The sequence below is a fragment of the Sander lucioperca genome, chromosome 2, assembly GCF_008315115.2.
Source record: "Sander lucioperca isolate FBNREF2018 chromosome 2, SLUC_FBN_1.2, whole genome shotgun sequence".
NCBI lineage: Eukaryota > Metazoa > Chordata > Actinopteri > Perciformes > Percidae > Sander > Sander lucioperca.
The window spans coordinates 37,149,499-37,174,065 of NC_050174.1; the positions used below are offsets into that span (position 1 = coordinate 37,149,499).

At 38.6% G+C, this 24,567-nt stretch overlaps 2 protein-coding genes and 2 long non-coding RNA genes across 6 annotated transcripts; 1 reads left to right on the forward strand and 3 right to left on the reverse strand.

The window, feature by feature from the left end:
* Positions 1–1,635: 1,635 nt before the first annotated feature.
* LOC116054431 (type-2 ice-structuring protein-like) lies at positions 1,636–19,315 on the reverse strand. Its single transcript, XM_035996879.1, has 5 exons — positions 19,310–19,315; positions 3,745–3,851; positions 2,504–2,647; positions 2,313–2,403; positions 1,636–1,731 (listed from the first exon to the last, which is right to left on the reverse strand). Exons 2-5 carry the CDS (start codon positions 3,802–3,804, stop codon positions 1,655–1,657), a joined length of 372 nt encoding a protein of 123 aa, XP_035852772.1. The 5' UTR covers positions 3,805–3,851; positions 19,310–19,315; the 3' UTR covers positions 1,636–1,654.
* On the reverse strand, positions 5,216–10,607 carry LOC116054439. Its single transcript, XR_004106067.2, has 3 exons — positions 10,597–10,607; positions 6,121–6,125; positions 5,216–5,551 (listed from the first exon to the last, which is right to left on the reverse strand). It is a non-coding gene; the product is annotated as an uncharacterized LOC116054439 (long non-coding RNA).
* On the reverse strand, positions 6,250–6,868 carry LOC116054438. The gene is made up of 2 exons (XR_004106066.2): positions 6,797–6,868; positions 6,250–6,440 (listed from the first exon to the last, which is right to left on the reverse strand). It is a non-coding gene; the product is annotated as an uncharacterized LOC116054438 (long non-coding RNA).
* LOC116054428 (ladderlectin-like) lies at positions 15,710–21,936 on the forward strand. Of its 3 annotated transcripts, none has more exons than XM_031305984.1 (5): positions 15,710–15,835; positions 17,791–17,981; positions 21,021–21,155; positions 21,226–21,337; positions 21,612–21,936. In XM_031305984.1, the coding sequence occupies exons 1-5, from the start codon at positions 15,781–15,783 to the stop codon at positions 21,677–21,679; spliced, it is 561 nt and encodes a 186-aa protein (XP_031161844.1). In that variant the 5' UTR covers positions 15,710–15,780; the 3' UTR covers positions 21,680–21,936. The 3 variants fall into 3 exon arrangements, with proteins under 3 accessions (XP_031161844.1, XP_031161845.1, XP_031161846.1); XM_031305985.1 differs by having other exon boundaries at positions 15,723–15,835; positions 17,809–17,981; XM_031305986.1 differs by having other exon boundaries at positions 15,725–15,832; positions 17,830–17,981.
* Positions 21,937–24,567: the final 2,631 nt, after the last annotated feature.

Consider the following 24,567-nt stretch of genomic DNA (forward strand, 5'->3'; position numbering starts at 1 on the left):
TGTTGTTTTATCCTTAAAATATTAACAGTACCGTTTAATGTTTGGCATAAAAGCATAAATTTATAATTTGAGACCACATTTTAATTTTTTTCGCATACACACTATATTTTCTACATGACACCTGCTGCCTCGCTCCGAATTAAAAGAAACACAGCAATTTGAGTCTCCGAAACAGTTTGTTTAAAGTTTGTTGACTTTAAAGCTACAAAAAGTTACTTCCTTCAATTTAAACCATGTCCATGTCCAACAACACAATCTGATCTCAATTATTTATAACGCTACAATGAGAGAAGAAACAAAAGTTTACTGTCTGAAAATAAATCAGAGTTAAAAACAGGTGACACAAGTGTTTAATTACCAGCAGCTGGACTTCAGAGTTTGTGTAATTCTGCAAAATGTCACTGAAGAAGAAGGAGGGGTCTTTTTAAATGTCTGTATTGTTTAGAGGTCCACTGTTTGACTGTCCGTCCATGGCCGGAGCTGCGTATGTATTCAAATGTGTCCGCCATTGTCCTCACCGCCTCAGGCCAACACCGCCGAAACACACCAAACAAACATCAACTCTCTTATTGAATCAAACTGTGTGTCTACATGTCTCTTAGACTGCAGAAAAACACAAATGATAGCTAAATGCTCTACAGGCAACTCATCAAAACTGTATAGATAAAAAAAACTAAATTGTGTTTTTTAACAGTTGGCTAACAAAGAAATGCTGCCTTATCACTTTTTATGATAGTTCACTCTCTCAAAATCGGGTGTGAAATATATTTTGTCTCGTATCAAATTCAGGATAATTTTTCATATTTCCACTGGAAGACTGCTAGTCTGTTAAAATGAAATGCATGGTGATCTGAGAAGCAGGGTCGGACTGGGAACAAAATTTGGTTCTAACTCTGCTCTTTCTGTCTTGATTTCATTTGATTATTTGTGTTTGACCTCTGACATTACCTGGACGGATCTAGGGGGGAGGTGATTACAGTCTTTGTCACTGCACCTGTCTTACAGTATCGTAAGCCTATTTACATTTTTGGGACCGTGTAGGTTTGGCAGGTCAAATTTTTTTATGCTACATCGTTTGTGGTGGCCCACTCAGTTGGCCAGCCCATCTAGCATTTGCCAGAATTGCCAGATTTCCAGTCCGAGCCTGCTGAGTAGTGTAAAGCACCATAATTGAAGTTTTGTCATATTTTGTGGAATAGAAATTTGAGATTCAGAAAATGTATACCCACATAAACAAACTATTTAACAATAAGACGCACAGACCATGAGAGATTCTCAATGCTGAAGTTTTTTTAATTTGCAAAAGACAAGAAAGGACGGTTCACTCAGCAGATTAAAGTTGTGCTAAAAGCATTCGGTATGCTCTTATTAAAGGCATAAGCTGTAAGATCCTGATTACACTGTGTCTTGGGCGATCAGATCACGAGTGGACAGTGTTAAACCAAGATGCATTGTGATCCGATCACAGATGATTGATGACAGTGTCTAAGAGACAATTCAGCCCCTATTTGTGTCAATTGACCTTAAGAAGCATTACAGCGATAGAAAAGAAATAAAGTTGTAAGATACAGATCCTTCAGGTTGTGAGGCTGATGGCACAAAAACACCAGTTTTGTTTTTACAGATGGATCGTGCCTCTTTATCAGCCCAGGATTCACATGATGACAATGCTGCAGACTGAGGGGAGCTCAGCATCACACTGCATGTCATCTAAGCACCCGGACGCATTTTCTGTAAGTACCAAAAACACAGGAGTCAGTAAGTGTAACACAAACTTAAGTTGCTTTCGCACCTGAGCAATTTGGTCCGTTTTTAATCAAACCCTGGGGCGTTTCATTGGATAGACCAGTTTGTTTGGGATGGTGTGAAAGCTCATTCAAACTCTGGTGTGGACCAACCAGTCGAACTCTGGTCCGCTTGAAAACGGGGGTCTTGGTTCGCTTCAAAGTGCACTAGAGTTTGATTCACTTTAGGTGAGAATGCGATCCGACCCAAACATAGGAAGTGAACCAAAAACAGTGCATTTACTAGACTGTCATTTCAACCTTGGACACAATTAATGGACTTATTATGTATGACTTGAGGGATGATAACTTTTCAAATCCCTAACTCCCTAACTTATGACCATACATCGCTTGTAATACCAACACAATCAATCTGTCATCAGTCATAACTCATCCCTCCTTCACTCTCTGTCTGTCAGCTGCTCATATTGTTCGCCTTCTTCTAAAATATTAGAAACACTGAAGCAAAACCAGAAAACCCAAGACGACAGAAATTACGCCACTCACACATTATGCCGATTGCTTTACCTTCAAAGGTTAGTTGTAGACAGTGGTTCTTGTGCTCCTCAGTACACCAGTGATAAAATCCGTGAAACCAAGGATCGATCCAGGACCAAGATCCTTCTTGGTCCTGGTGAGGCACAGAATATTTGTTTGAATTAACATTATTTAATAAAATGCTGTTTTAAAAAACACTGTCAGACCTGGTGTAATGATAAAGGACATACCTCTGGTGTATTGTAGCCTCCAACCCATATCTGTTTAGACTGTTGACCGGCACTCTGCATCACCTTTTTAATCTGGTCAGAGTACTCAGTGTTGATTACAGATGCAAGGTTTCCAGTCATGGACTTGCAGTGTTGCTACAGTGGAGATAAACAGACCAATTAACCAAACGTGCAGTTAACACAGTGGTTGAATGTAACTAAGTACATTGCTAGCGCGGTTCTGTTTCACTGGTGTGCCTCGAGCTCTGATGAATAAATCATAATTTTGTCCAGATAAAATATACGATTAAAAACGATAATATCTAGTGTACAAATTCGAGGTACTTGTACTTTCAAGGGCGTAACTTTAGATTCAACATTGGGGCGGGGGGGTTGAGATCTCCAACTATCTAGGGAGGTCCCGGGACAAAAGATTGGAGCAAAACAACTCGAAAAAAGAGACAAAACCTCGAAAGAATTGTCAAAAAAAAACCTCAAACGTCAACGTCAAAAGGCAACAAATGTCAGAAAAAGCCCAAACACTTTCTACAAATTGTCCGACAAGAAGCATAGAATGGACCCCCCTGTAAATTACGCCTATGTGTACTTTACTTATTATTTCCATTTTCTGCTGTCTGACAGCTTTAGTATCTTTTCAGATGACTGTTGCTGTCCAGTGAAAACCGTGTATCTCCATGTTGAACGTTTGTGATAAACTAAAGGATGAAGTGTTCCTTTATCTTTTGAGGTAATTTTACTACTTCTTAAGCTAAATAAAGTCTTTAAAAGCCTCTTGGATCAGCTGGAAAATGCATCGTCACAAAGCTGAAAACAGGGCTGGGAAACCATGAAAAGTTTGAAAACATTTTAGAGATACGTGGTTCTCACAGGACAGCGACGCTGCAAACACATGATGATCTTATAGAACATGATGCATTGCTGTAGATTAAACACACAACAGTATATAAAAGAGTTAAAATGAGCACAACCTTAAACATCTACAGCAGTAAAATGCAACATACAAATTAATGCAGCAGAAATATTAACCCAGAAACATCAGATAGAATAAACACTGACAGGGAACATTTTACTGCACTGCAAGGAGTAATTTGACTAAATTAAGCTGATACATACTTTTAATAAGCAGGACTTTAAATTGTGTGGGTTTTTTTTACAGGGTGGTATGTTACTTTTACTAAAGTAAAAGATATGCATGCTTCCTTACTACTGAATAAAAAAAAAATCCTGATTACCTCAGCTTGAGCCCAAGTCTTATTGTTTGGAACGTAGAGGAGACAACGAGTGCTGAACATTGTCCAACCGTCAGGACAAGATGGCCTCCAGCCACCAAAACCGTTGTCTGGTGAAGACAAACACAGAAGATAAGGTAATATTGAGTTGCAGGAACACATACAGTACAGTATGTGCAGTTTGTATTGTATATTGTAAATATTTCCACCAACCTGTTTGTGGAATTGGAGTTTCAGGCCAAATATCTATGTCTGAGTTACACAATTTAACATAGCAGTTAGTGACTTGAGACATCTGCTTTTTATGTATTTTATTATATACTGTATATATATCCACCAACCTGTTGGAATTGGATCTTGATTTGCATTCAAAATGCCTGGATCTGTAATAGATAGATAGATAGATAGATAGCCTAACTATTGATGCATTCACGATCAAGCAACATTTTATCTTGTAGCTGGGTGAGTGAATTGTATCTACTTTATGTACTTTTGGGGAGTTAAATCAATAGCAAGGCATCAAAGCTGTCCAAATATGGTGATTTTGAATGTTTGGGTTGTGAATAAATCTCTTACTCCTTTAGCTAAAAAACCTATTTAAAAACCAGTAAGATTGTTTCAAAAATTAAAAAAAAGTTACACAGTTTTCACAAGATAGGGACGTTATGTTATTTGCTGACCACATGTATTCTATGTAAAATATTCTGTAAAGTAAACTTTACAGACTGTACCTGTCAGATATGTAGTGCAGTCAAAAGTACAATATTTCATTTAGAAATTAAATGATGTTGGAAAGAAAATAGCAGAAAATGGAAAGTACTATGGGGGAAATATTTATTCATAATTCAAATTCAAATTCAAATAATTCAAATTAGTGTGGGTAGCTCTCCAGTAGGCGACATATACTTCAAAAAGCGTTCTCATGTACTTTAGTAAATTACGCTCTACTACAGTAAATACTCACAAGCTCCAGTCAGAACCACCATTGCACACAGAAGTGCACACACAGGCAGCATCTCCATGGCGAAGTCGTTAAGATTATGGTAACCTTTCATAAAGAGAGACACACGTGTAACTAATACTTCTACAATGAGTGCACGACTTAGAGTAAAGAAATGGGATGATACTAGAGTTTTTCAGCAAACCTGTTGTAGAATGATCTTCTCTTCGTCCCTCTCAGTGTCAGTGTGTGGCTTCAGCCTTCCTGGTGCTGAACAAGAGAAAATCCAGCGTTTATATATCCACCTACATTTAACAGTCCAGAACCTGAGGCCATGCCTGAACGAAATGCAAATAAAAAATGACTTGTTTATTAACTTCGCTGGTATTTATCTAGTGATGGCGTTAACCCAATAACGCCCTGATTCAACCTCACCGTTTGCTCACCTGACGGGTGCTCAATACAAACATCATCATCATCATCATCATCATCATCATCAACTTTATTGCCTGACTCAAGGTCCATTCAGAAGACACACACATGGCATACAACATACATTAAAAAGAGAAAGATAAACATATACAGAGAAATAAAAACAAAAGAAACAACAATACTGCATTTTTATAAAAGACACTTATACCAGTGTTTCCATAGTAATGATTGGTATCGTATGGCACTACACCTAGGATTTACCAGCAGCATATAAATGCTGTTCTGGGAGACGTTCAGGCGACAAATTAATTTGTAGATAAGACTCCTCTATGATGCCTGGAAGGTGCTAACCCCTGCATTACAAAACAGGTCACTTGCACTAGAGCACCTGGGTTTGTTGAGCAGTATCCTCATACAGTCATTATAAGCAACCTTAAGCTTCTGCATGCTTGCCTTTTTAAACTTAGTCCATAAGGGAGCAGTATACAAAGTAGTGCAATATGCTTTAAACAGACTCATTTTGACGTCATCCGTGCTCATGTGTAATTTTCTTACCAGCATGTTAGGTTGGGCATACAATATGCAACGCTGCCTGCATATATCCTCATCATCAGATAACTGATCTGTAATGTAGTGACACAGATATTTACTTTGTCACTTGTCCTGACAGATAAAAGTCTGTCAAATTAAACTTCTTTATACTTTGTTAAACACATTGTCTCAGTGCTGTAAAAATCAAACATAAATCATTCAAATTAATAATAGTTTGTTCTCCCTAAACGGGAATTCTGGTGCAGCATAAAAAAGGAAACATAGGAAATCAATATATATAGAAATGTACTGTACATACAACAACAACAAAGAAACAATAAACGACAAGTAATAGCAAACATCAAGTTCGCAACGTGCGGTTACAAGTGCTAAAAAAGTTATTGCAAGTACTTGAATGTACAAAGTGCAAAAAGTTGAACTAAAGTTCAAGCTCGACCGTGTTTTTTGCCTCCAACGGTGCCTTCCAGGCAGCTAATCCTAACCTTAATCCTAAACATAACCATTGCCGCGCTGCCTGGAAGAAGACGTTGGGGGCAAAAAAAACACCAAAGACCGAAGTTCAAGGTTAATGGCAGCAACTGCCTTAGAAATGAAGGCGCTATAAGCTCTGGAGCTCCTGAGCCGAGGGACCCTATACCTCCACCCAGAGGGCAGAAGGTGGAACTCCTGGTGTAAGGGGTGGGATGGGTCGGCCAAGATGTAAATTGGCCTTTCTGACCAGATGTCTCAGTACAGAGCGGAGTAGTCTCGCATTGCCAGACCTATCTCCACATCACTGTGGAGTAAAGTAGATAGAGACAGATATATTCAGGGATAAAGCTCTGGGTTGTTTACATTTCTTTAAAACAATCACAATCATCTGAAAATACTGTGACTCCAATTCCAACAGGTTGGTGGATATATATACAGTAGGCTATATAATAAAATAAATAAAAAAGCAGATGTATCCCCAGACATAGCAACTGTGCCTCTGTAAAACGTTCTCGAAAAGGAACTTGTTTATGTGGAACATTTGCACCCCGATAAAGAAAACGCCACATGTAATATTAAATCAAGTTAACTGTTCACACAATACAGTAACGTGAGCTATTTAAATTAGATGCATACATGGTTAAAGTAATTTGCTCTTACCAGTGTATGGCCGTGTGTATTTTGTCTGTAGCAATTCCCCGCCAATCGGTCCCAAAACACCCCAGTTAGAGCGTAAATGTCATTCTCCGAAAGAACCAAGCAGCATCAGTTCCAGACTGAGAAAATTCACACTGCATTAACGTTGTGCGATAGGGAATGCCTTGGCAAAGGTCTACACTCAAGTGCCTTTCTTGTTTATTTTAAGGTTTTGGCTGACAAAATATCACTGCTTTCAATGACACATACTGGATCCCATCTGGCCTGAGATGACCTACACTGTGAAAACTGAGACTGAGGTTAATTCATATTTAATAAAAAAAAAACAATAGTAACCTTTACATAATAAAAGACTATGCGAAAATATGTTTAACGACGTATAAAGAAGTTTAATTTGACTGTTTGTATTGAGCACCCGTCAGGTGAGCAAACTGTGAGGTTGAATCAGGGCGTTGTTGGGTTAACGCCATCACTAGATAAATACCAGCGAAGTTAAAAGTAATTTTTTATTTGCATTTTGTTCAGGCATGGCCTCAGGTCCTGGACTGTTAAATGTAGGTGGATATATAAACTCTGGATTTTCTCTTGTTTAAGTTTACTTTTAAAAAAGTAAGTGGAAATACATTTTCAATTCTAAAGAATGTGATCTATTCCTCTTATCTCTCCCAACTAGTATATCATGGGAAGGGCTAATCACAAAATACAGTCATAACTATAGTCCCAGTAATTCTTGGCAAACTACTGAGTTTTGTTGAGTCAAGTAATCATTTAAGTGTATGTTGTTTTCATTGTCATTTTTAGTACTATTTCAAAAATAGGTGTTATTAAATGCTTGCCTTCTCAATCTGATTACCCCAACAGGCAGCACTCAAAAGTTATCAGTTTACTTGTGTCTTTCTCCCAAGAAATGCATTACTAACAGCTATATTACATGTCTATGATTTAGTTTACAGTCTTAATAATTTAGCTTTACAAGATAGCTAAGAGTTTTCTTCCTATTTGCAATTTGGGAGATTCAATTAAGGTCTTCCTCTTTGGCTGTAAAGTCTAAAATACACAATGTTCTTACTATTTCAGGATGCTGATGAAGGCCGTATGTCACATGACCTTGCTGAACAAAGGATGAACATCAAGACTAATAGGTCAGAGGGTCCCACCCACATCAGTATCATGGTAGAAGGCGACGATACGACAATACTCAGAGTAGACTGCTCTGAGTATGTTTCAAAGGACTTGCTCCATGCTTGTTGGGTTGGCAACTGGAGTGAAACCTGCCTATCCCAAAGAGCTCGGGTACACAAGTTTCCCAGAAACTCTCCCCAAAAGCAGCCTCAGGGATATAAGAAAAGGGAGGAAGCCTTGCAGAATAAATCCCTGTCACTGTCTGATATAGCTAAATTTTTCAGGTAAAAAACACATAAAATACTGTTAAATGAACATGAATGACAAATAGATTGCCAGTATACATTGTATCCCTATTGTACACATTAGTCCTATCTTTGTTTAAATTTAGCACCTCTCTGTACTTTATTGTTGTATTTTGCCGTGTAACATTTAAAAAATGTCGGATAAACAAGTTCAGACAAAGTTGCTCAAATAAATGTTTACTCAGCTGTACTTTATGCATGGTGATCTGATGAGCCAATTTAAGTAAACTCTGGTACCAAGAAGGCATGCTATTGAGTGGATTAGACATAATTTTAATAAATCTAAATCAATTACCACCAGATATTTAGTGAATCTAAATCAATTACCACCAGTGATTTAGTAAATCTAAATCAATTACCACCAGATATTTAGTAAATCTAAATCAATTACCATCAGATATTTAGTAAATCTAAATTATTTTTGCTCAGATACTTACTAAATCCAACATATTTTAACTGGTACTTTGATTATTATGTATGTGACGGCCCTGGGCCTGTCGTACATGTACTGTGGTTTGTCTTGTTAACTTGCAGGTGTAGCGGAGACGATAATGAGATGACTGTGATCACCTAGCCGGTCCTCCCAGACTATTTAACCCCGCCCGCCCCGAGACCAGGCAGCTGCATTCTCCCGACTGCGCACCAACATGTTTTCTCTCTGTTTGAGTTTTTCCTTAGGTAACTACTGACAACATGCACCTCACATTCTCCATTACATCCATACACCTTCATTCATCACTGATACTGACAATCACACCTCATTGTTCTCTTGTTTGCATTATTATTTAATAAATGTCTTTATTATTGTTACGTTGCTGTGCATCTCCCTCTTTTGTTGTGGCCTGTGAGCCGGTCGTAACAAGTACTTCATTTTATTGTTTAAATTTAGTTAATTTATTAAAATTATTTTTAATCAATGTAGTAATAATTAAAATCTATTCAATTATATTACGTGTCACTTTGTTGCCATAATTCTTTTAAGTAACTATTGGTCACACATCACATCATTGCTGAATGTAACAATGTTGCTGATATGTACAATCCAAAACTCTGGCCCGACGGGACTTATGTTTGTCGCTATTATGAGGCCCGTGGCCCCAAGGCATTTGGTAGTGAGGTGGGGGGTGAACTGAACTGCCATGGTACACCTGCAGCTCCACATGAGAGCCAGCCTGCATAGTAGCTGCTATGATATGAATTAGCCTATATGAACATCTGTGTTGTGTCTTATAATGTGCGTTGGCCACAGTGAAACTGATAAATCACGCCGTATTGTTGTGGACAAATTGATGGACAGATGTGACATTTTGTGTGTCCAGGAGACGTTCCTGGCTAAACAAGACTTGGAAGGACTAAATTCTATACATAGGGACTTTCATGGGGCAGGTGAATCAACAACTGACCTAAGTGCTAAAGTTGTCCGGGGGAGAATCCCAGGGGGGGTAGCCACAATGTGGAATAAAAAGTATGACCAGTTGGTTAATGTTATAAGATTGGGAGTTGACTGGGTTATTGGGCTTGAGCTGTGTTGTAATGATAGGAAGATAATAATTTTGAATGTCTATACGCCATATGAGTGCATACAAAATGAGGATGAGTACCTCAGTAGATTGGCATTTATGATGTCTTTCATTCAGGACAATTCTTCTACCTGCATCTATGTTGTTGGTGACATGAATGCTGATGTATCTGATGCCTACTCTTTATTTGGTAATCATTTCATGCAGTTTTGTTCAGACAGTGGATTGATTTTATCTAGTAAGGTACTATTGCCGGATGATAGCTATACTTATATCAGCGAGGCCTGGCACTCTACTTCCTGACTGGACCACTGCCTTTGTACAGTGGATGCCCATGACTCCATCGATATGATAGAGATTGATTATGATCTGACTACTACGAACCATATACCCTTTCTCATGGTGTTGAACACAGGCAATTTACCAGTGTTGTTGCCTGTGGATAACGGCATTGATGTAGGGAAAATAAATTGGTCAAAATTGTCTAAGAAAGATCTTAATGAATATTTCAGTCAGTCTGATGCTCTGCTGGGTAATATTAAGGTCCCAAAAGATGCCTTATTGTGTCGAGATATGAACTGTAAGAATGTACAACACTGTAAGGATTTATGTTCCCTGTATGAGGCTATTGTGGAGTCTCTCGGTATCTCGAGTAGGCCTCTATTTAAACATAGGACAATAGTGTGCAATGCTAAGCCAGGTTGGAAAGATCATGTAGAAGAGCTCCATGAAGAGGCCCGAAATGCTTTTAAAAAATGGGCAGAGTCAGGCAAAAGCAGGCATGGCCCCTTGTTTGAAAATAAGCACTAATGCTAGATTTAAATACGCACTTCGTTATATTAAAAGAAATGAAAACACTATGAGGTCAGATTCACTGGCATGGAAGCTGCAAAAAAATAATGTTAATGACTTCTGGAAAGAAATAAAAACTATGAATAATTGCAAAACAACTCTCCCATCTAATATAGATGTGAGTGGTCCTGATGAAATTTTACAGTTTTGGCAGAAACTATATTATGAACTGTTAAACTGTGTAAAAAGTAATCTGTTTGTAGTGGATAATGTAGAGTTTAATGATGATGTTGTTGTCACTTCTGCTGAAGTCCATGAAGCAATATTGAAGTTAAGAGATAATAAGGCCTGTGGTCTGGATAGTATTACAGCTGAACATCTTAAACTTGCCAGTAAGAAACTGTGCCCTCTGGTAGCTATGTGCTACACAGGTTTTTTTGTTCATGGAGCGTTACCTGATTCTATGCTCTCTGTTGTGCTAGTACCAGTTATTAAAGATAAAGTGGGGAAGCTGAACAGCTCAGATAATTACAGGCCAATAGCTCTGGCCAGTGTTATGTCCAAAGAGACAGTTCTGTTGTGTAGACTTGAAAGGTACGTCCTGTCTACCGATAACCAATTTTGTTTTAAAAGAAAGCATGGCACTAATTTATGTACTTTTGCACTAAAGGAAATTTTAGAAAAATATAATAGGCAAAATTCCACAATGTTCATGTGCTTCAGTGATGCTTCTAAAGCATTCAATCGCGTTAATCATGAGAAATTATTTTTTAAATTGTCTAAAATTGGGGTCCCTGGTTTTTTAATAAGAATCTTGGTTTATTGGTACTCGCATCAGACAATGAGAGTGAGATGGGGGAATGTTACATCTGTTCCTTTCCAAGTGACCAATGGTGTCCACCAGGGCGGAATTCTCTCTCCTTTTCTTTTTAATGTGTATATGAATGATTTGTCTTTAACTTTAAATGCATGTGGTACAGGTTGTAGGGTTGGTGACTCACTAATTAATCACCTTATGTACGCAGATGATTTGGTCATTTTTAGCCCATATAGTGCTGGTCTCCAACAGCTTCTGAGAATATGCACACAGTATGGTGCTGATTTTGATATTAAATACAATGCCAAAAAGAGTAAGATCATGATTATCAGGAGTAGAGAAGACAGACAGTCTTCTGTCTGTCTTCTGTCTGTCTGGCACTGCACTTGGGGTGTGCAGTGAGATTACATATTTGGGCCATATTATTGCAAATGACCTGTCTGATGATAAGGATATCTATAGGCAGCGTCGGAAGCTGTATGCTCAAGCGAACATGCTGTGTCGTAAGTTTAGCATGTGCTCTGTATCTGTGAAGATCTCACTGTTCAGAGCATTTTGTACACCTTTGTATACTGCCTACCTGTGGTGTTGTTATAAGCAAGGCAGCATTAGAAAACTCATAGTAGCTTATAATGACAGCATGAGGCTGCTGCTGAGAGCTCCAAGAAGCTCCAGTGCAAGCCATATGTTTGTCAGTGTCGGGGTACCTACCTGCTCTGCTGTTTTATGTAACCTGATGTAGAGATTTATTTGCAGGGTATCTGAGTCAGAAAATGACTTGATTACTGTTTTGGCTAACCCTGTACGCAGTTCTGTCAGATTTACTATCCAGACTGTGGAACCATTGGCGAACATGTCTGTATGTCAGACACTGAACTTTGTGGAAGATTTTGTGTTTTTGTGTTTTTTTTTTATTGTGATATGGATCCCCCTGGGTCTGAAATAAAGTTTATAAGTCACAGTGTTTGCAGTGTACATGTCCGTGCATGAGTCACCTCGACCCACTATCCATGAGTCACCTCGACCCATTATCTCCCTCTGAATCACAAAGTACTCATAATTGCTGCTGATGCAAGGTTTGCACCATGGACTGGAGGCAAAGAGAGAACGTGGTAAGGCCAGCTAAAATAAATACTGGGAGGATATGACATGTTTAGCTTCATGTCTAAAAACATTATGGAAAGGATCCCTACAGAGATAGACATTTTTGTTAAAGAGTAAAATTTGTGTTTTTTAACCAGAAACCCTCCAAAATCACCACCGCCAAACTCACCACACTAAGTAAAATCAATAAACAATACTTTTAGCATGTATAGAGCCAGCATATTTTCATATGTAAATGAGTGTGAGTTTTTCAACCTAGTCTATATAGACGTTTCATTTCCAGGATTGTTCAGTTGCTGCTGGAAATCCCGCCGGATGGCCCTAATTTTCGCCCAGATGTCCGCCACTAGGGCTGTGCAATTAATCAAAATTTAATCGTGATTATGATTTTGGCTCCCAATGATCACTAAAACAGAAGAAAAACTATATTTTAGCTGATTACGTATTGCAAGTAAACTTTTATTTTCCCTTGTGTTCTGAATGAAAAAATAAAGTTTCAATAGGAAAAGTATTAAGGCAAATTTCACAGTTGTATGTGATTTTTTGTTTTGTTTTTTTACTGTTGATTTATTTAACTTTTTCCACTGTTTTTTTAAGTTCAATAATTGCAACATCTTTCCAGAAGTCAACAAGTAATCATATTAAATTATTGTGATTTCAATATTGACCGCAATAATCGTAATTATATTTTTTTCCATAATCGAGCAGCCCTATCGCTTTCTTTGTGTTGGCATTCTAAACTCCGGTGAATTAATGAGGACTATGGTTAACTGCTCCTCAGATCTCTGCAGGGTAAATCCAGACAGCTAGCTAGACTATCTGTCCAATCTGAGTTTTCTGTTGAACGACTAAACAACTTAATGTACACGTTCCACCAAACAATTTTCTTCCTGAGGCTATTTGGAGAGGCACCATTGCTCCGTCCGGCGCTTAGCACCACCCAAGATGTTTGTGATTGGTTTAAAGAAATGCCAATGAACCAGAGCACATTTCTCTTCCATCCCAGAATGCTGTGTGGACTAGCCAGACAAGGTCTGGCAATGCAAGCCTAATTTTAACCAAACCAAATTGGTGATTGTTAGAGCAGTGGAAAGACAAACCAAGATGGCTTTGAATGAAGTGTGTTATCTGATGATAAAATTACTGCTTATTTAAATGGAGTCTGGTAGGTTTGGCGATAGCAATTTTGGGGATGTTTCATGTTAAAGAAAAAGGATCCTACTATTTAACAAAAAGGTCGACCTCTGTAGGGATCCTTTCCACAATGTTTTCAAACACTTAGAATAATAATCTGAGTCAGTGGATGTAAATTGAAGGTAAACAATTAACCATTAACGTAACATTGAACATTTATAGCTTGTTTCGCCACTTCTGACTGCAGCAGTCTTGCTTAAAACTGGACCAATTTCACAGATTGTTCCCATAAGTCAGACTCAAAAGCATTGGAAAATAGGTTGCCAGGTTGAAAAAAACTCTTTAAATTGAAATGACTCTTTAGCATACAATTTGATTGAGGTAACATATATTGGATTAACCCAGGCTGTTAGGGAAGTATACTGGCAGGTGACAATCCATGATTCACTAAAGTGTTAAAGGGGTGATAGAATGATTATATAGGGTATTTCACACTGTTCCTTAATGTCTCCAAATAGGGTATGTAACATTGGTTGGGTTGAAAATGGCCCGGGTGCTGTTCTATGTGCCCTAATGAAACCCTGTGAAATGACCCTGGATTGAAACGAGAGGTTTTCTCCCTTATATGGTATGCTCATGAATATTTAGATGAGCTGCACGCTGATTGGTTGATTTACAGCAAGCGACACACACACACACACACACACAGCCCCACCCCAATGAGCTGAGCGAAGCTGCAGAGCAGTGTTGCCAACTTAGCGACTTTGTCGCTAGATTTAGCGACTTTTCAGACCCCCTTAGTGACTTTTTCTCAAAAACGCGACTAGCAACAAATCTGGCGACTTTCTGTAGAAAAGATGCCAGTATTGTCCGGCGAGCACGCAAAGGTATTTCTCTCTTGTGTCCGCCAAAACAGTCACTTCTTTCTTCTGTTCTGTGACTGAGGAGCAGCCCCTCCCCTCTCTGCTTTCTCCTATATACAGCAGCACTGATCAGAAGGGGAGACAAGGAGTCAGCGAGCTTGTTATGCCCGCAATCTCTTGTGGAGCATTATAACTTCGAAAAACCACAGGTTCCAGTTAATCTTATAATGGATATGTGTGTTGAGTTATTTAAACAAACGATCGGGGAAATAAACAGCGGGGTCTGTGGAGGTGGACAGGCCGGGCGGCAAGCCATCGACCCCGGCAGGCACCCGCCGGTCAGACTGTGGAGCATCTGAACTCCGACACAGTCGAACTAAATTTGCAATTAGCCATACATTTTTGTAAAACGGCCCATATTTAAGCTCTACATAGTTGATTTCTCGCATAAAAAAGTCTCAGAAGTGAATTTAGTAATGAAATAGCAGACGAACAATGTATAAAGTGTCTAAGATCTGCGCAACCAACATTCAGAACACCAGCTGGTCTCAGACCAGTGGTTTGTATGTCAATTTTGGGGCATGACAAAGGTACAGACTAGAGCCAAATAAGGTACAGCCACCTGAGTTGACGCTAACTACTGGCTTTGTTGAGATTCACCCGTTTCAGCTGCAGTTTCAAATTGTGAGATTTGCATAGGAAAGAGGTGTCAATGGGACTCTGAGGTTCTATGCCTATTTTACCCACCGAACTGTCGTTATTCAACTATGACAAGGTAAACTCGGTTTTGCATTCTATCACCCCTTTAAACATTTAAAAAAAAGAACTTTAACATTGTTGCACAAACAGATGTGATGACATTGATTAAGGTAAGGATAATTATTTATCAAAGAATAGACAGGAATGCTGAAGTTCTTCTCAAAGTTCGTTTTTTACTTGCAAGTAGGAGTCAATTTTACAGCACTCACAGCAAAGTACAGAAAAGAATGACTAATGATAGCTTCAACAGCAGCTTTTTTATGTTTAAGATGAAGTCATAATACAAAAGGCGATGTTGTCTCTTATCTTTGGTCAGGCAGGGCATCTCATCCGCATGCTCTGACCTCAGGAGCATTCCATGCTTTTCACAAGGTCAGTATAATCTCGTGAGAATGCCAGCAGTATTTTGGCTTTCTACCATGCAAACAGTTTAATATTAACAGAAAAGAGAAATTTTCTAACAGACGTGTATATAAAAGCTAGTTTTTCCTCTTGTTCAGTAGCTCCACACAGGAAGACCACAGGCTGAATCTGAGAAAGAAGAATTATCTGCATTATCTCCGCCACCAAGATGCTGACCGTTTCTCTACTCGTTTGTGCCATGATGGCTCTGACTACAGCTGGTGGTGAGTTTCAGTGTTTAAAGGGGCACTATGCAGTTTTGGCCATTTCTTCGCTTTTTGCTGGCAGGTTTCTCTATAGAGCTCCCCCTATAGCTTCAGAATAGATATTTGGCAGCTCCTATGTTTACTTGTGTCTGACTCCTCGCTCGGTCAGTCTGCCGTTTCCTCTTTCTCTGTTCCTCCGACAATGCTTTCCTAGCTTTCTGCTTCTTTTTTGCCGGCTTAGCCATGACGATGTGTGAAAAACTCCATCACTACCTCGTTAGCCGGTTCCTGAATGGGCGTATGTGTGCAGTGCCGTGAAGCAATTCGTTGCATCGCGAGACCTGATATCGTGCGATACTTTCTGACGCTGAAGCCGGTGACTCGCCGGCCCAAAGTTGCAAGGGTGGTTTTTCAGCTCACAGGCGCTAGGGGGAAGCGAGACGACCACCATTCAACTCAAAAAAAGTCATATAACCATTCCAATGACTCCGAAGCTGTTCATTTAAGGTAAATTAAGCTAAAAAAAAACTGCATTGTTCCCCTTTAACTTTGTCTAAATAAGAGAAGTGCAAAATGCGAGAGCTTATAGACTTGAGTTGAGCCCTGTTAAGTTAGAACAAAAACCTGAAGTTCCGTTTCTGAACTTATGGCTATGTTTAAATATTTTAAAATAAATATTCACACGCATCAGCTGAATGCAGGACTTTTCCATGCTGCGGCTGCAGGACCTAGAGCTTACCGCCTGCTTCCTTGGAGCCGACACCAAGGTGCTGAAGGCAGTGTTTCAGAAAGTACTGAAGAGCACATACTGCTTACCCTATAGTTCTTAATATAGTTAATTTTAAAGAAAATATGAACATATTGGACTCTCTGTCACAATTCAGCCCAGGCAATGTTTTATTTAAACCAGGCAAGATGGATGCAGGATTCTAAATATGGGCAAAGAAAGGAATAAGTACAGTAGGTGGATAGGATTCTAATGACCTCTCTTTTAAATATCTCCAAGTGAGGAACTTTATTTTTTCTATGCAAAACCAATCAGTCTGGATTCCTGCACTCTTATCCTTAGAATAAATTATAACTAGATTTGATCAATATCTACAGTAACTGGCTTGCATCTAGCTCTAAATAAACATCAAATAACCAGACTTTAGACATGGAGGGTGGACTTAAAAGAGGACGGAAAAGCGGTTGAAAAAAAACTTCTCAGAAAAAAAAAAAACTCTAATTTAAAGCTACTCCAATATAATTGGCTGATGCAGACATATACAACTCCTGTCAAATTAAATAAATACAACAGTAATCTACCTGACATTTGTTTGTTTGTTTTGTAAATGCAATGAGGCTAAAGGAACATTTATGCACTGTGTCTGGGAGTGTGACAAAATTCAAACATTCTGAAGGGAGGTGATCAATAATCTTCCCTGCTCCCCAGCAACCCTGCTTCCCCCGCTCTGTTTGCTCAAAGCTCCACAGCCTAACGTTATGTCCACCATAGAGCTATGTCCTCAGCTACAAATTTGTTTTGCACCACATTTATCGCAAGAAGTGTTGCAGAGAGCACATTGCACATTGCAGTGACTGATTGGTGGGGTTGTACTCACTGACTTGTGGTCGTACTGGAAAATGAACTCCAGTTTAAAAAAAAGAGTAAATGTTGCAGCTGAAATTGTATTTGTGTCAATATCAATCTACCCTTTTGTGAATATTTTTTGGGAATTCACATTTAAATAGGTGTGTGAATATTTTCTGATTGAAAATTTCAAAATTTTCAAAATACAAGTTCAGATTTTAGTTCTACAAGTACTCAAATCAATATTTTCACGTATTCTACAACTCTATAAGCTCTCATGTTTTACACCATTTACCTTCATAACGAACAGGGCAGGCATAGAAACATGTGTAGATTAAGTGCTGACAAACATATAATTAACTCAGTGAAATCATCTGTTCATGACTCTCTGTCTTCATAGACGCTTCCAACTACACAGATGTCACTTCCAACTACACAGATGTCGCTTCCATCAACACATATTACGCTTCCAACAACACAGATGACACTTCCATCAACACAGATGGCCCTTCTTGTCCTGCTTCTTGGAATAAACACAATGATCGCTGTTTCCTCTACGTTCCTAGAGCACTGGATTGGGCTGACGCTGAGGTAATCAGAAAGTATATTCTGCTGGTATTGAATAACCTTTCCACCCAATTTCCTTTAAAATAGATTAAGTAGTATTTGAGATAGCTTACCAACTAACGGACAAACAAGACTATATTTTTATTTGTAATCTTTTGCATGTTTGTGTGCTGCTGCGCTTCCCTGTGTGTGTAACAAGCATATGTGCGTGTGCTGTGCACGAGGCTAGGCGCAATGAAATGCTGCGCTATTGACTTTAGACCAGGTTTTTGTTGGTCAATGGCGCGATCACTTCCCGCTGCCTCAAGATAGCAATACGCCAAGAATTCACCTGAACACACCTCCCTGTAAGACCAGCACGCCCATGGGCGCAAAGATGGGCGCAGGTGCATTTGCTATTTAAACGACGTGGCGCTGGGCGGGAAACTGACAACTGCGTCGGTCTTAAACTAGCAAAGACACGAGCTTTGCGCTGCGCCGGGTGCAAGATAGGGCCCTATGAGTCTACTGTCATGCTAGAAGCTTTAATTAGACATGAAAGGTTTGAGCAAAATGCTAACATCAGGATGCTAACATTGACAGTGCTAACCTGTTGATGCAAACACTGTATAATGCTTGTTCACTCTTTGTTTAAAGCTTATAGGATGCTAACATTTGCTAATAAGCACCAGACACACAGAACAGGAATGTATTTAGTTCTGCAGATATGTGGTCATAAACCAAAGTAGCCTATTGGACACATTAAAATGTTGACCTGATTATGGCGCTAGATGAAAAGTCAGAGATCACCAAAGTTATTACAGTTAATCCTGAGAGGAACAGGATAAACCACTTATCATCACAATCCATCCAATAGTTTGTTCAATTTTATTTATAGACACAAACTTGAACCTTGTGGTGGCACTTCGGAAAAGTCACAAGAGTCACTGGGATTCATCATCTCTGAATGTCTGAACAAGTGCATTGTAAACCAGAATAAATAAGCAGTACTCCAAAAATATGAGGCAATCAGTTGCCACAATGTTTTTGAGTTTATAAACTTAAAAGTCTGAGATTATGTTAGAGCTTAAATATTAGAAGTAACGTGAACTTGTAGTTTTTATTACCGTTAAATTAAAATACTAATTAAGCCAACTCAAATATTATCAGTATATGTACCTCGAAAATTAACATAACTGAATAGCTTTAAGTATAAAAACTCTGTATTTCATGTTCACTGAAGTCAATATTTATTAGTTTCTTGTCAATCGTTTTAATTATCCATAACTCAACACTGACTTCATAAAACTCAATCTTTTACCTCAAAACTTCAAATATGTGTTGCAAGTGATTGCCTTAGTCACATTAGGTACTACAGTCAAATTAAAAGTACAAGTCAATCTTTTTTATTCAAAAGTTGGGTATAGAAACTTTTACATGCTTACTAAACCGATCTATCGGTCGGCATATTCATCCCATTTTGAGATCGGCTGATGCCTGTGCTCACAAGACCAATTAACAAAAAATGTCTGCAGACACATCCGTAGAGAGCCTTGTCAGTGTGGTTGCTGTAGAAGCAAGTTAGCGCTCTCCCTTCTGTTAATTTTACCATTCTACAGGCAGACATCACGACTACGTTTACATGCACATAATATTCAGTTTTTTGACCTTTTCCTTAAAAGAATATATTCCGACTAAGCTGTTTCCATGGCTAATAAAAGAGTATATTCCACTAATAATCCCATTTACATGCAGCCGTGCAAAACACGTTTTTTCAAAGTTTTCCAGCGGTGGTGGACTTGTTCGACCGTGCGAAGACAGCGTCCTTCAACCACCTTCTTGAAAAACCTGTTGACAGTCTTTGATAAAGTTTATGTTTCTCCTTCTTATCTTTTGGGCATGCATCTCTACCGGGTCTGCAGCTATTTTTTTTACAGTCAGTGGTCTGCAGCCTTGCAAACTGTTGGCTGGTTGGTTTGTGTACAGCAACCATAGCAACGCACAGAGCTGACTGTAAGCCGTAAACAGGCAAGAGGATGTAAACTGTGGTAAAAACCCAGATTGAGACGCATATTCCGAATGAGCTGTATTTATGTCTAAAGAATGCCTCTAAAACCAGAATAATACCAGCATATCCCACATGTCTTCATCAGAAAACGCTATATTCGGAAAAAGGCCTTATTCGGAATATCCAAACGAAATATGCTGTTTACATGACCTGAATCAAATTCCGAATATTGTCATATACGGAATAATGGTGGAATATATGTGCATGTAAACGTACTGAGTGTAGAAATCCTTTAACCAGCTAACTAGCTTACAGGGCTACAAAAAATAGTGTATGTGTGTCCCCAGCCCCCACTCTTACTGCAGACATGTAAATCATTTATCAGATTTATCATTTGGGATGGTTGTGGGACAGTAAGCAGGTGTAGCTGTGAAGACTTTTAGTGGACACAACAATGAAATGTTTTGAAAACGTTTTAAAAACTGCTGAAAGTTATAGCCTAGGACTAACCCACTAAACAGACGATGTAGACAATAACTGTGTTAAATAAATGTTCATTTGAATTCAGCAGTGTTGTCTCATTTGTTATTCTTATTCTTATTAATTTGTAGTATATTGTCAGATGCAAAAAAAACAACATGATATCGGCATTATGTATCGGCCATAGGCCGTCCTGCTCTCTAAATATTTGGAGCTGCATCGACCAATGAAAAACCCATATCCGTCAACTAGTCTGAACTACATTTAATGCCAAAAATGTAGTAGATGTTGAGATATTTTGCAGTTCAGTTGACATTTTCAACTGCTTGTGGTGCTACAGAAGTGCACAGTGTTGGTGAAAATCAAACAAATGCAACCAAAGACAACACCTCCTAATTAAAGCTGCCAATGTAGCAGAGACCACAGTACAACAGTGACATTAAACACTGCCAAACTACCATCACCTCATCAACAAATATTTACTGCAACCAGCTCAATATTTGAGCCAAACCTCCATCCTCCTGCTGGTGGAGGAGACCACATTAAAATGCAGCTTCACATCTGTCTGTCTGTCTGTCTGTCTGTCTCCCCTGTAGAAAAACTGCCTGTCCTTGAAAGGAAACCTTGCATCGGTGCACAGTGTCGAGGAGTATCAGTTCATTCAGACGATGATCACACAACAGTCTCATGGTAATCCAATCACCTGGATTGGAGGCACCGATTCCCAGAAGGTAATATATCATACAAAAGGTTTGATTAGGGATAGGATGTCACATTTTAACTTCTACATCTTTTCTACAGAACAATGTTTGGTTCTGGAGTGATGGCAGACCTTTCTACTTTACATTTTGGTGTGCAGGGGAACCCAACAATGGAGGTGGCAACCAGAATTGTATCGAGATGAATTACGGAGGTAAATCACAACAAATGAATTACCAGGACATCTGTATGGAGTTAAATGACAGATGTCATAAATAACAATGTTGGAGTTAAACTCTGAAGTGATGCATAATGAATGGGTGATAAACACCACAAATTGCTCTGTTTCGCAACATGTAAATATTTTTTAGTACCTGTCATGAAGCTTCCTCTGTTTTGTGAAGAGATTTTGGCCTTTAGTGTCACTGATATTCCTTCTGTTGAGATATTAAAGCTCTTAATGACTCCTGTGTTTCTTGTGTTCCCAGTGCACAACTGCTGGGATGATGTCCAGTGTTCCAGCACACTTCCATCTGTCTGCGCCACCAACCTATAAGAATCTCCTGAGCTGACAGAGATAAATTGTGCCTACCACGCACAAACATCTTCTGGGCGTGTGACAGTGTGGATTTCTCTGCGTCATCAGTCTCATGTGTAATCACATCTTTAATTCTCCGTTTGGCTGTAACCAAACTTCCTGACTTCCTCTTTGACCTTTATTAAGAGAAGAATGGATATGTTGTGAAAAGAACGCTTTTAGCACAAACTCATCTTTGGTGCACTTTGAATTAAAACTCTGGAGCATTGAAACAAGCTGGTCTCAGTCTCTTCTTTTTTATCTATTCTTGTTAAATTTCACCTAACAGCAGATTTTGTACTATATGTCAATGTCACAAAACAGAAAACAACTTCACAGATAGGCATCTGACAAAAGAACAGGTTGGGTTCCAATCCCATTTAGTGTAGAACAAGGGTGTGCTCTCTCCCACGCTGTTTGCCATTATATTTATGAATGATCTAGAAATTAAGCAAAAGCAATAGGGAAAATGAAGGAATAATGAATCAATTACATTATATATAAACAAAATGTAAAGATTAAGAGATTTACTATTTATGATTTATTTTATTATATCATAATTTAATATTTTTTTAAATGTATCCTTTTTTTCAATGTGCCCTTTAGAGTTTTATTCACATCACGTCTAAAAGCTCTCGCATTTTACACCATATTTATCTTTTATAAAGAACAGTGCAGGCATAGATACATGTGTAGATACAGGGCTGACAAACAAATGAATAACTCAGTGGAATCAGCTGTCTTCAATTCTGTGTAGTGTATTTGCACAAATATATAAAGTACATAGACTTTAACATGCAATTACAGTGCAAGAGAGGAACGAAGCCTTAGAGGCTTATTCAGAGTCCTCCCCTTCTCCTCCTCTCTTCATAGACGCTTCCAGCAAGGCAGGTGGTGTCCCAGCCCATCCTGCCTCCTCTTGTCCTGCTTATGGACCTTTTTCACAGCAGACATTTTGACTTGTCATAGTAGGAAAAGCACAGCTGAAATTGATAACCTTAACGATGGCTCAATTCCATCAAGTGTCCCAGTAAGCTATTTCAGTGAGTCAGCATGAACAATACCAGGGCCTCTCCTAAGTGGAATGCAGCCATCATTAATGGTTTTGAATACACCTGTGCTTTTCCTACTATGACATGTCAACATGTCTGCCATGAAAAAGGTCTATTGGAGAAAGAAAGATGGTCGCTGTTTCCTTTACGTTCCGAGAGAAATGGCTTGAGCTGAAGCTGAGGTATTTGGGATGTTTTGTATTTAGAGAAATGATCTTACTCTACGGCAGCAGTGTTGGGAGTAACGCGTTACAAAAGTAACGCAATTACAGTAATGTATTCCTTTTTGCTGTAACGCAGCCGTGGAGAGTAACTATGCCTGTAGTGTAATGGCTTTGAAAGACGACCAAAAACGCTTGTCTTTTACTGTGACCATTTACTGTTCAATATGTTGCAGTTTTACAAACAAGAAAGTGAACAACTTGAGCCTGACGGACATGTTGCTTCTCAGTAAGCTAGCAAGAGTAGGCTAAACAACAGACAACTTCCGTGTAGCCTACTTCAAAATAAAAGCACTTCCTGTGACGGTTCGCAGTAAAACTAAATTACTGTTAAATAAGGTTGTGTAGGCTACCTTTTCACAAATCAGCTGTAAATCAAGTACTGTAAATAATGTTAATAGTGAGTTTTAATCACACTATAATTGAACATTTCCTTTAGAGTGTTTTAACCTAAACAACATGAATTTCTTATTGAAGTGCTATAAACAAACATTTTACAACAATGCCGTACTTTTAATTGAGTATTTTCATTTTCTCCTACTTGCCTATTATACGTTTTACTTATCTATTTTGTATAGCTTTAGTTACTTTGCATATTTATATTAATTACACAAAATATGAATAATCTATGATGTATTAAAGTGGATAAAGAGGAGACTTTATTGATCCGGTGGTGAAATTCACAAGCTAGCTGCCAAATCAAACTTCCCCTGTTATTTTGGTGAAAGTAACTCAAAAGTAATGCAAAAGTAGTGTAACGCATTACAATTCAGAGACAGTAATATTGTAATATAACTAATTACTCTCAAATGACAGTAACTAGTAATCTATAATGTATTACATTTTGGAAGTAACTTGCCCAACACTGATCGGCAGCTGGTATGAACAGAGCAAAAAATGTACGTCCGATGGATTCCATAGTTACATGTCTGCGACCGGCACAAAATTTCCTACATTTTGACCAAAAATGATGTATGAAGAGTGAAAACTGTAGGTGAGAGAGCAATTAGTTTGGAAAAAAATTCAAAGAATATTACTGCAGCTATTTTTTTCATTGTTTCTATCAGCAGTTGGTATAAGGAGAGCCAAGAGTTTAGGTCCGGTGGATTCCATAGTTACATGTCTGCGACCGGCACAAAATTACCTACATTTTGACCAACAATGATGTATGAAGAGTGAAAACTGTAGGGGAGAGAGCAATTTGTTTGATGAAAATTCAGAGAATCGTACCACAGCTCCCCACTCTGTCCTCCACTCTAACTATGAAGATTCTGGCCCCATACACACACATTGGAAAATCTGAAACGGTCTGAAAAGAGGACGATACGTAAACTGTGATTTCGTAGAAACCGTGCTTGATATCAGAATGCCCATTCAGCCCAATAAACGCCAAAGTATTGTCTTCGGTTTAAACTTTTAATTATGTCTCTACATAAAAGTATGGCGATACAGCAAGTCCCCAAAGAGGGGTTGTTTTCAGCAATGTTAAGCGATTTCACGAAGAATTCCCATTCAAGTTTATGGGACAATTTTGCGCCGTTTTTTGCCGATTTCGTGAAAAACATTGGGCAAATCTTTTTGAAAACACATAGCA

Coding starts and splice junctions, on each gene's coding strand:
- LOC116054431 (XM_035996879.1), bottom strand. CDS start 3,804: ATGTTCAGCACTCGTTGTCTCCTCTACGTTCCAAACAATAAGACTTGG. Junction 2,648..3,744: donor AGACTTGGGCTCAAGCTGAG/GTAATCAGGATT, acceptor TCTCCACTGTAG/CAACACTGCAAGTCCATGAC. Junction 2,404..2,503: donor ATACACCAGAGGTATGTCCT/TTATCATTACAC, acceptor GACCAAGAAGGA/TCTTGGTCCTGGATCGATCC.
- LOC116054428 (XM_031305984.1), top strand. CDS start 15,781: ATGCTGACCGTTTCTCTACTCGTTTGTGCCATGATGGCTCTGACTACA. Junction 17,982..21,020: donor TGGATTGGGCTGACGCTGAG/GTAATCAGAAAG, acceptor TCTCCCCTGTAG/AAAAACTGCCTGTCCTTGAA. Junction 21,338..21,611: donor TATCGAGATGAATTACGGAG/GTAAATCACAAC, acceptor TTGTGTTCCCAG/TGCACAACTGCTGGGATGAT.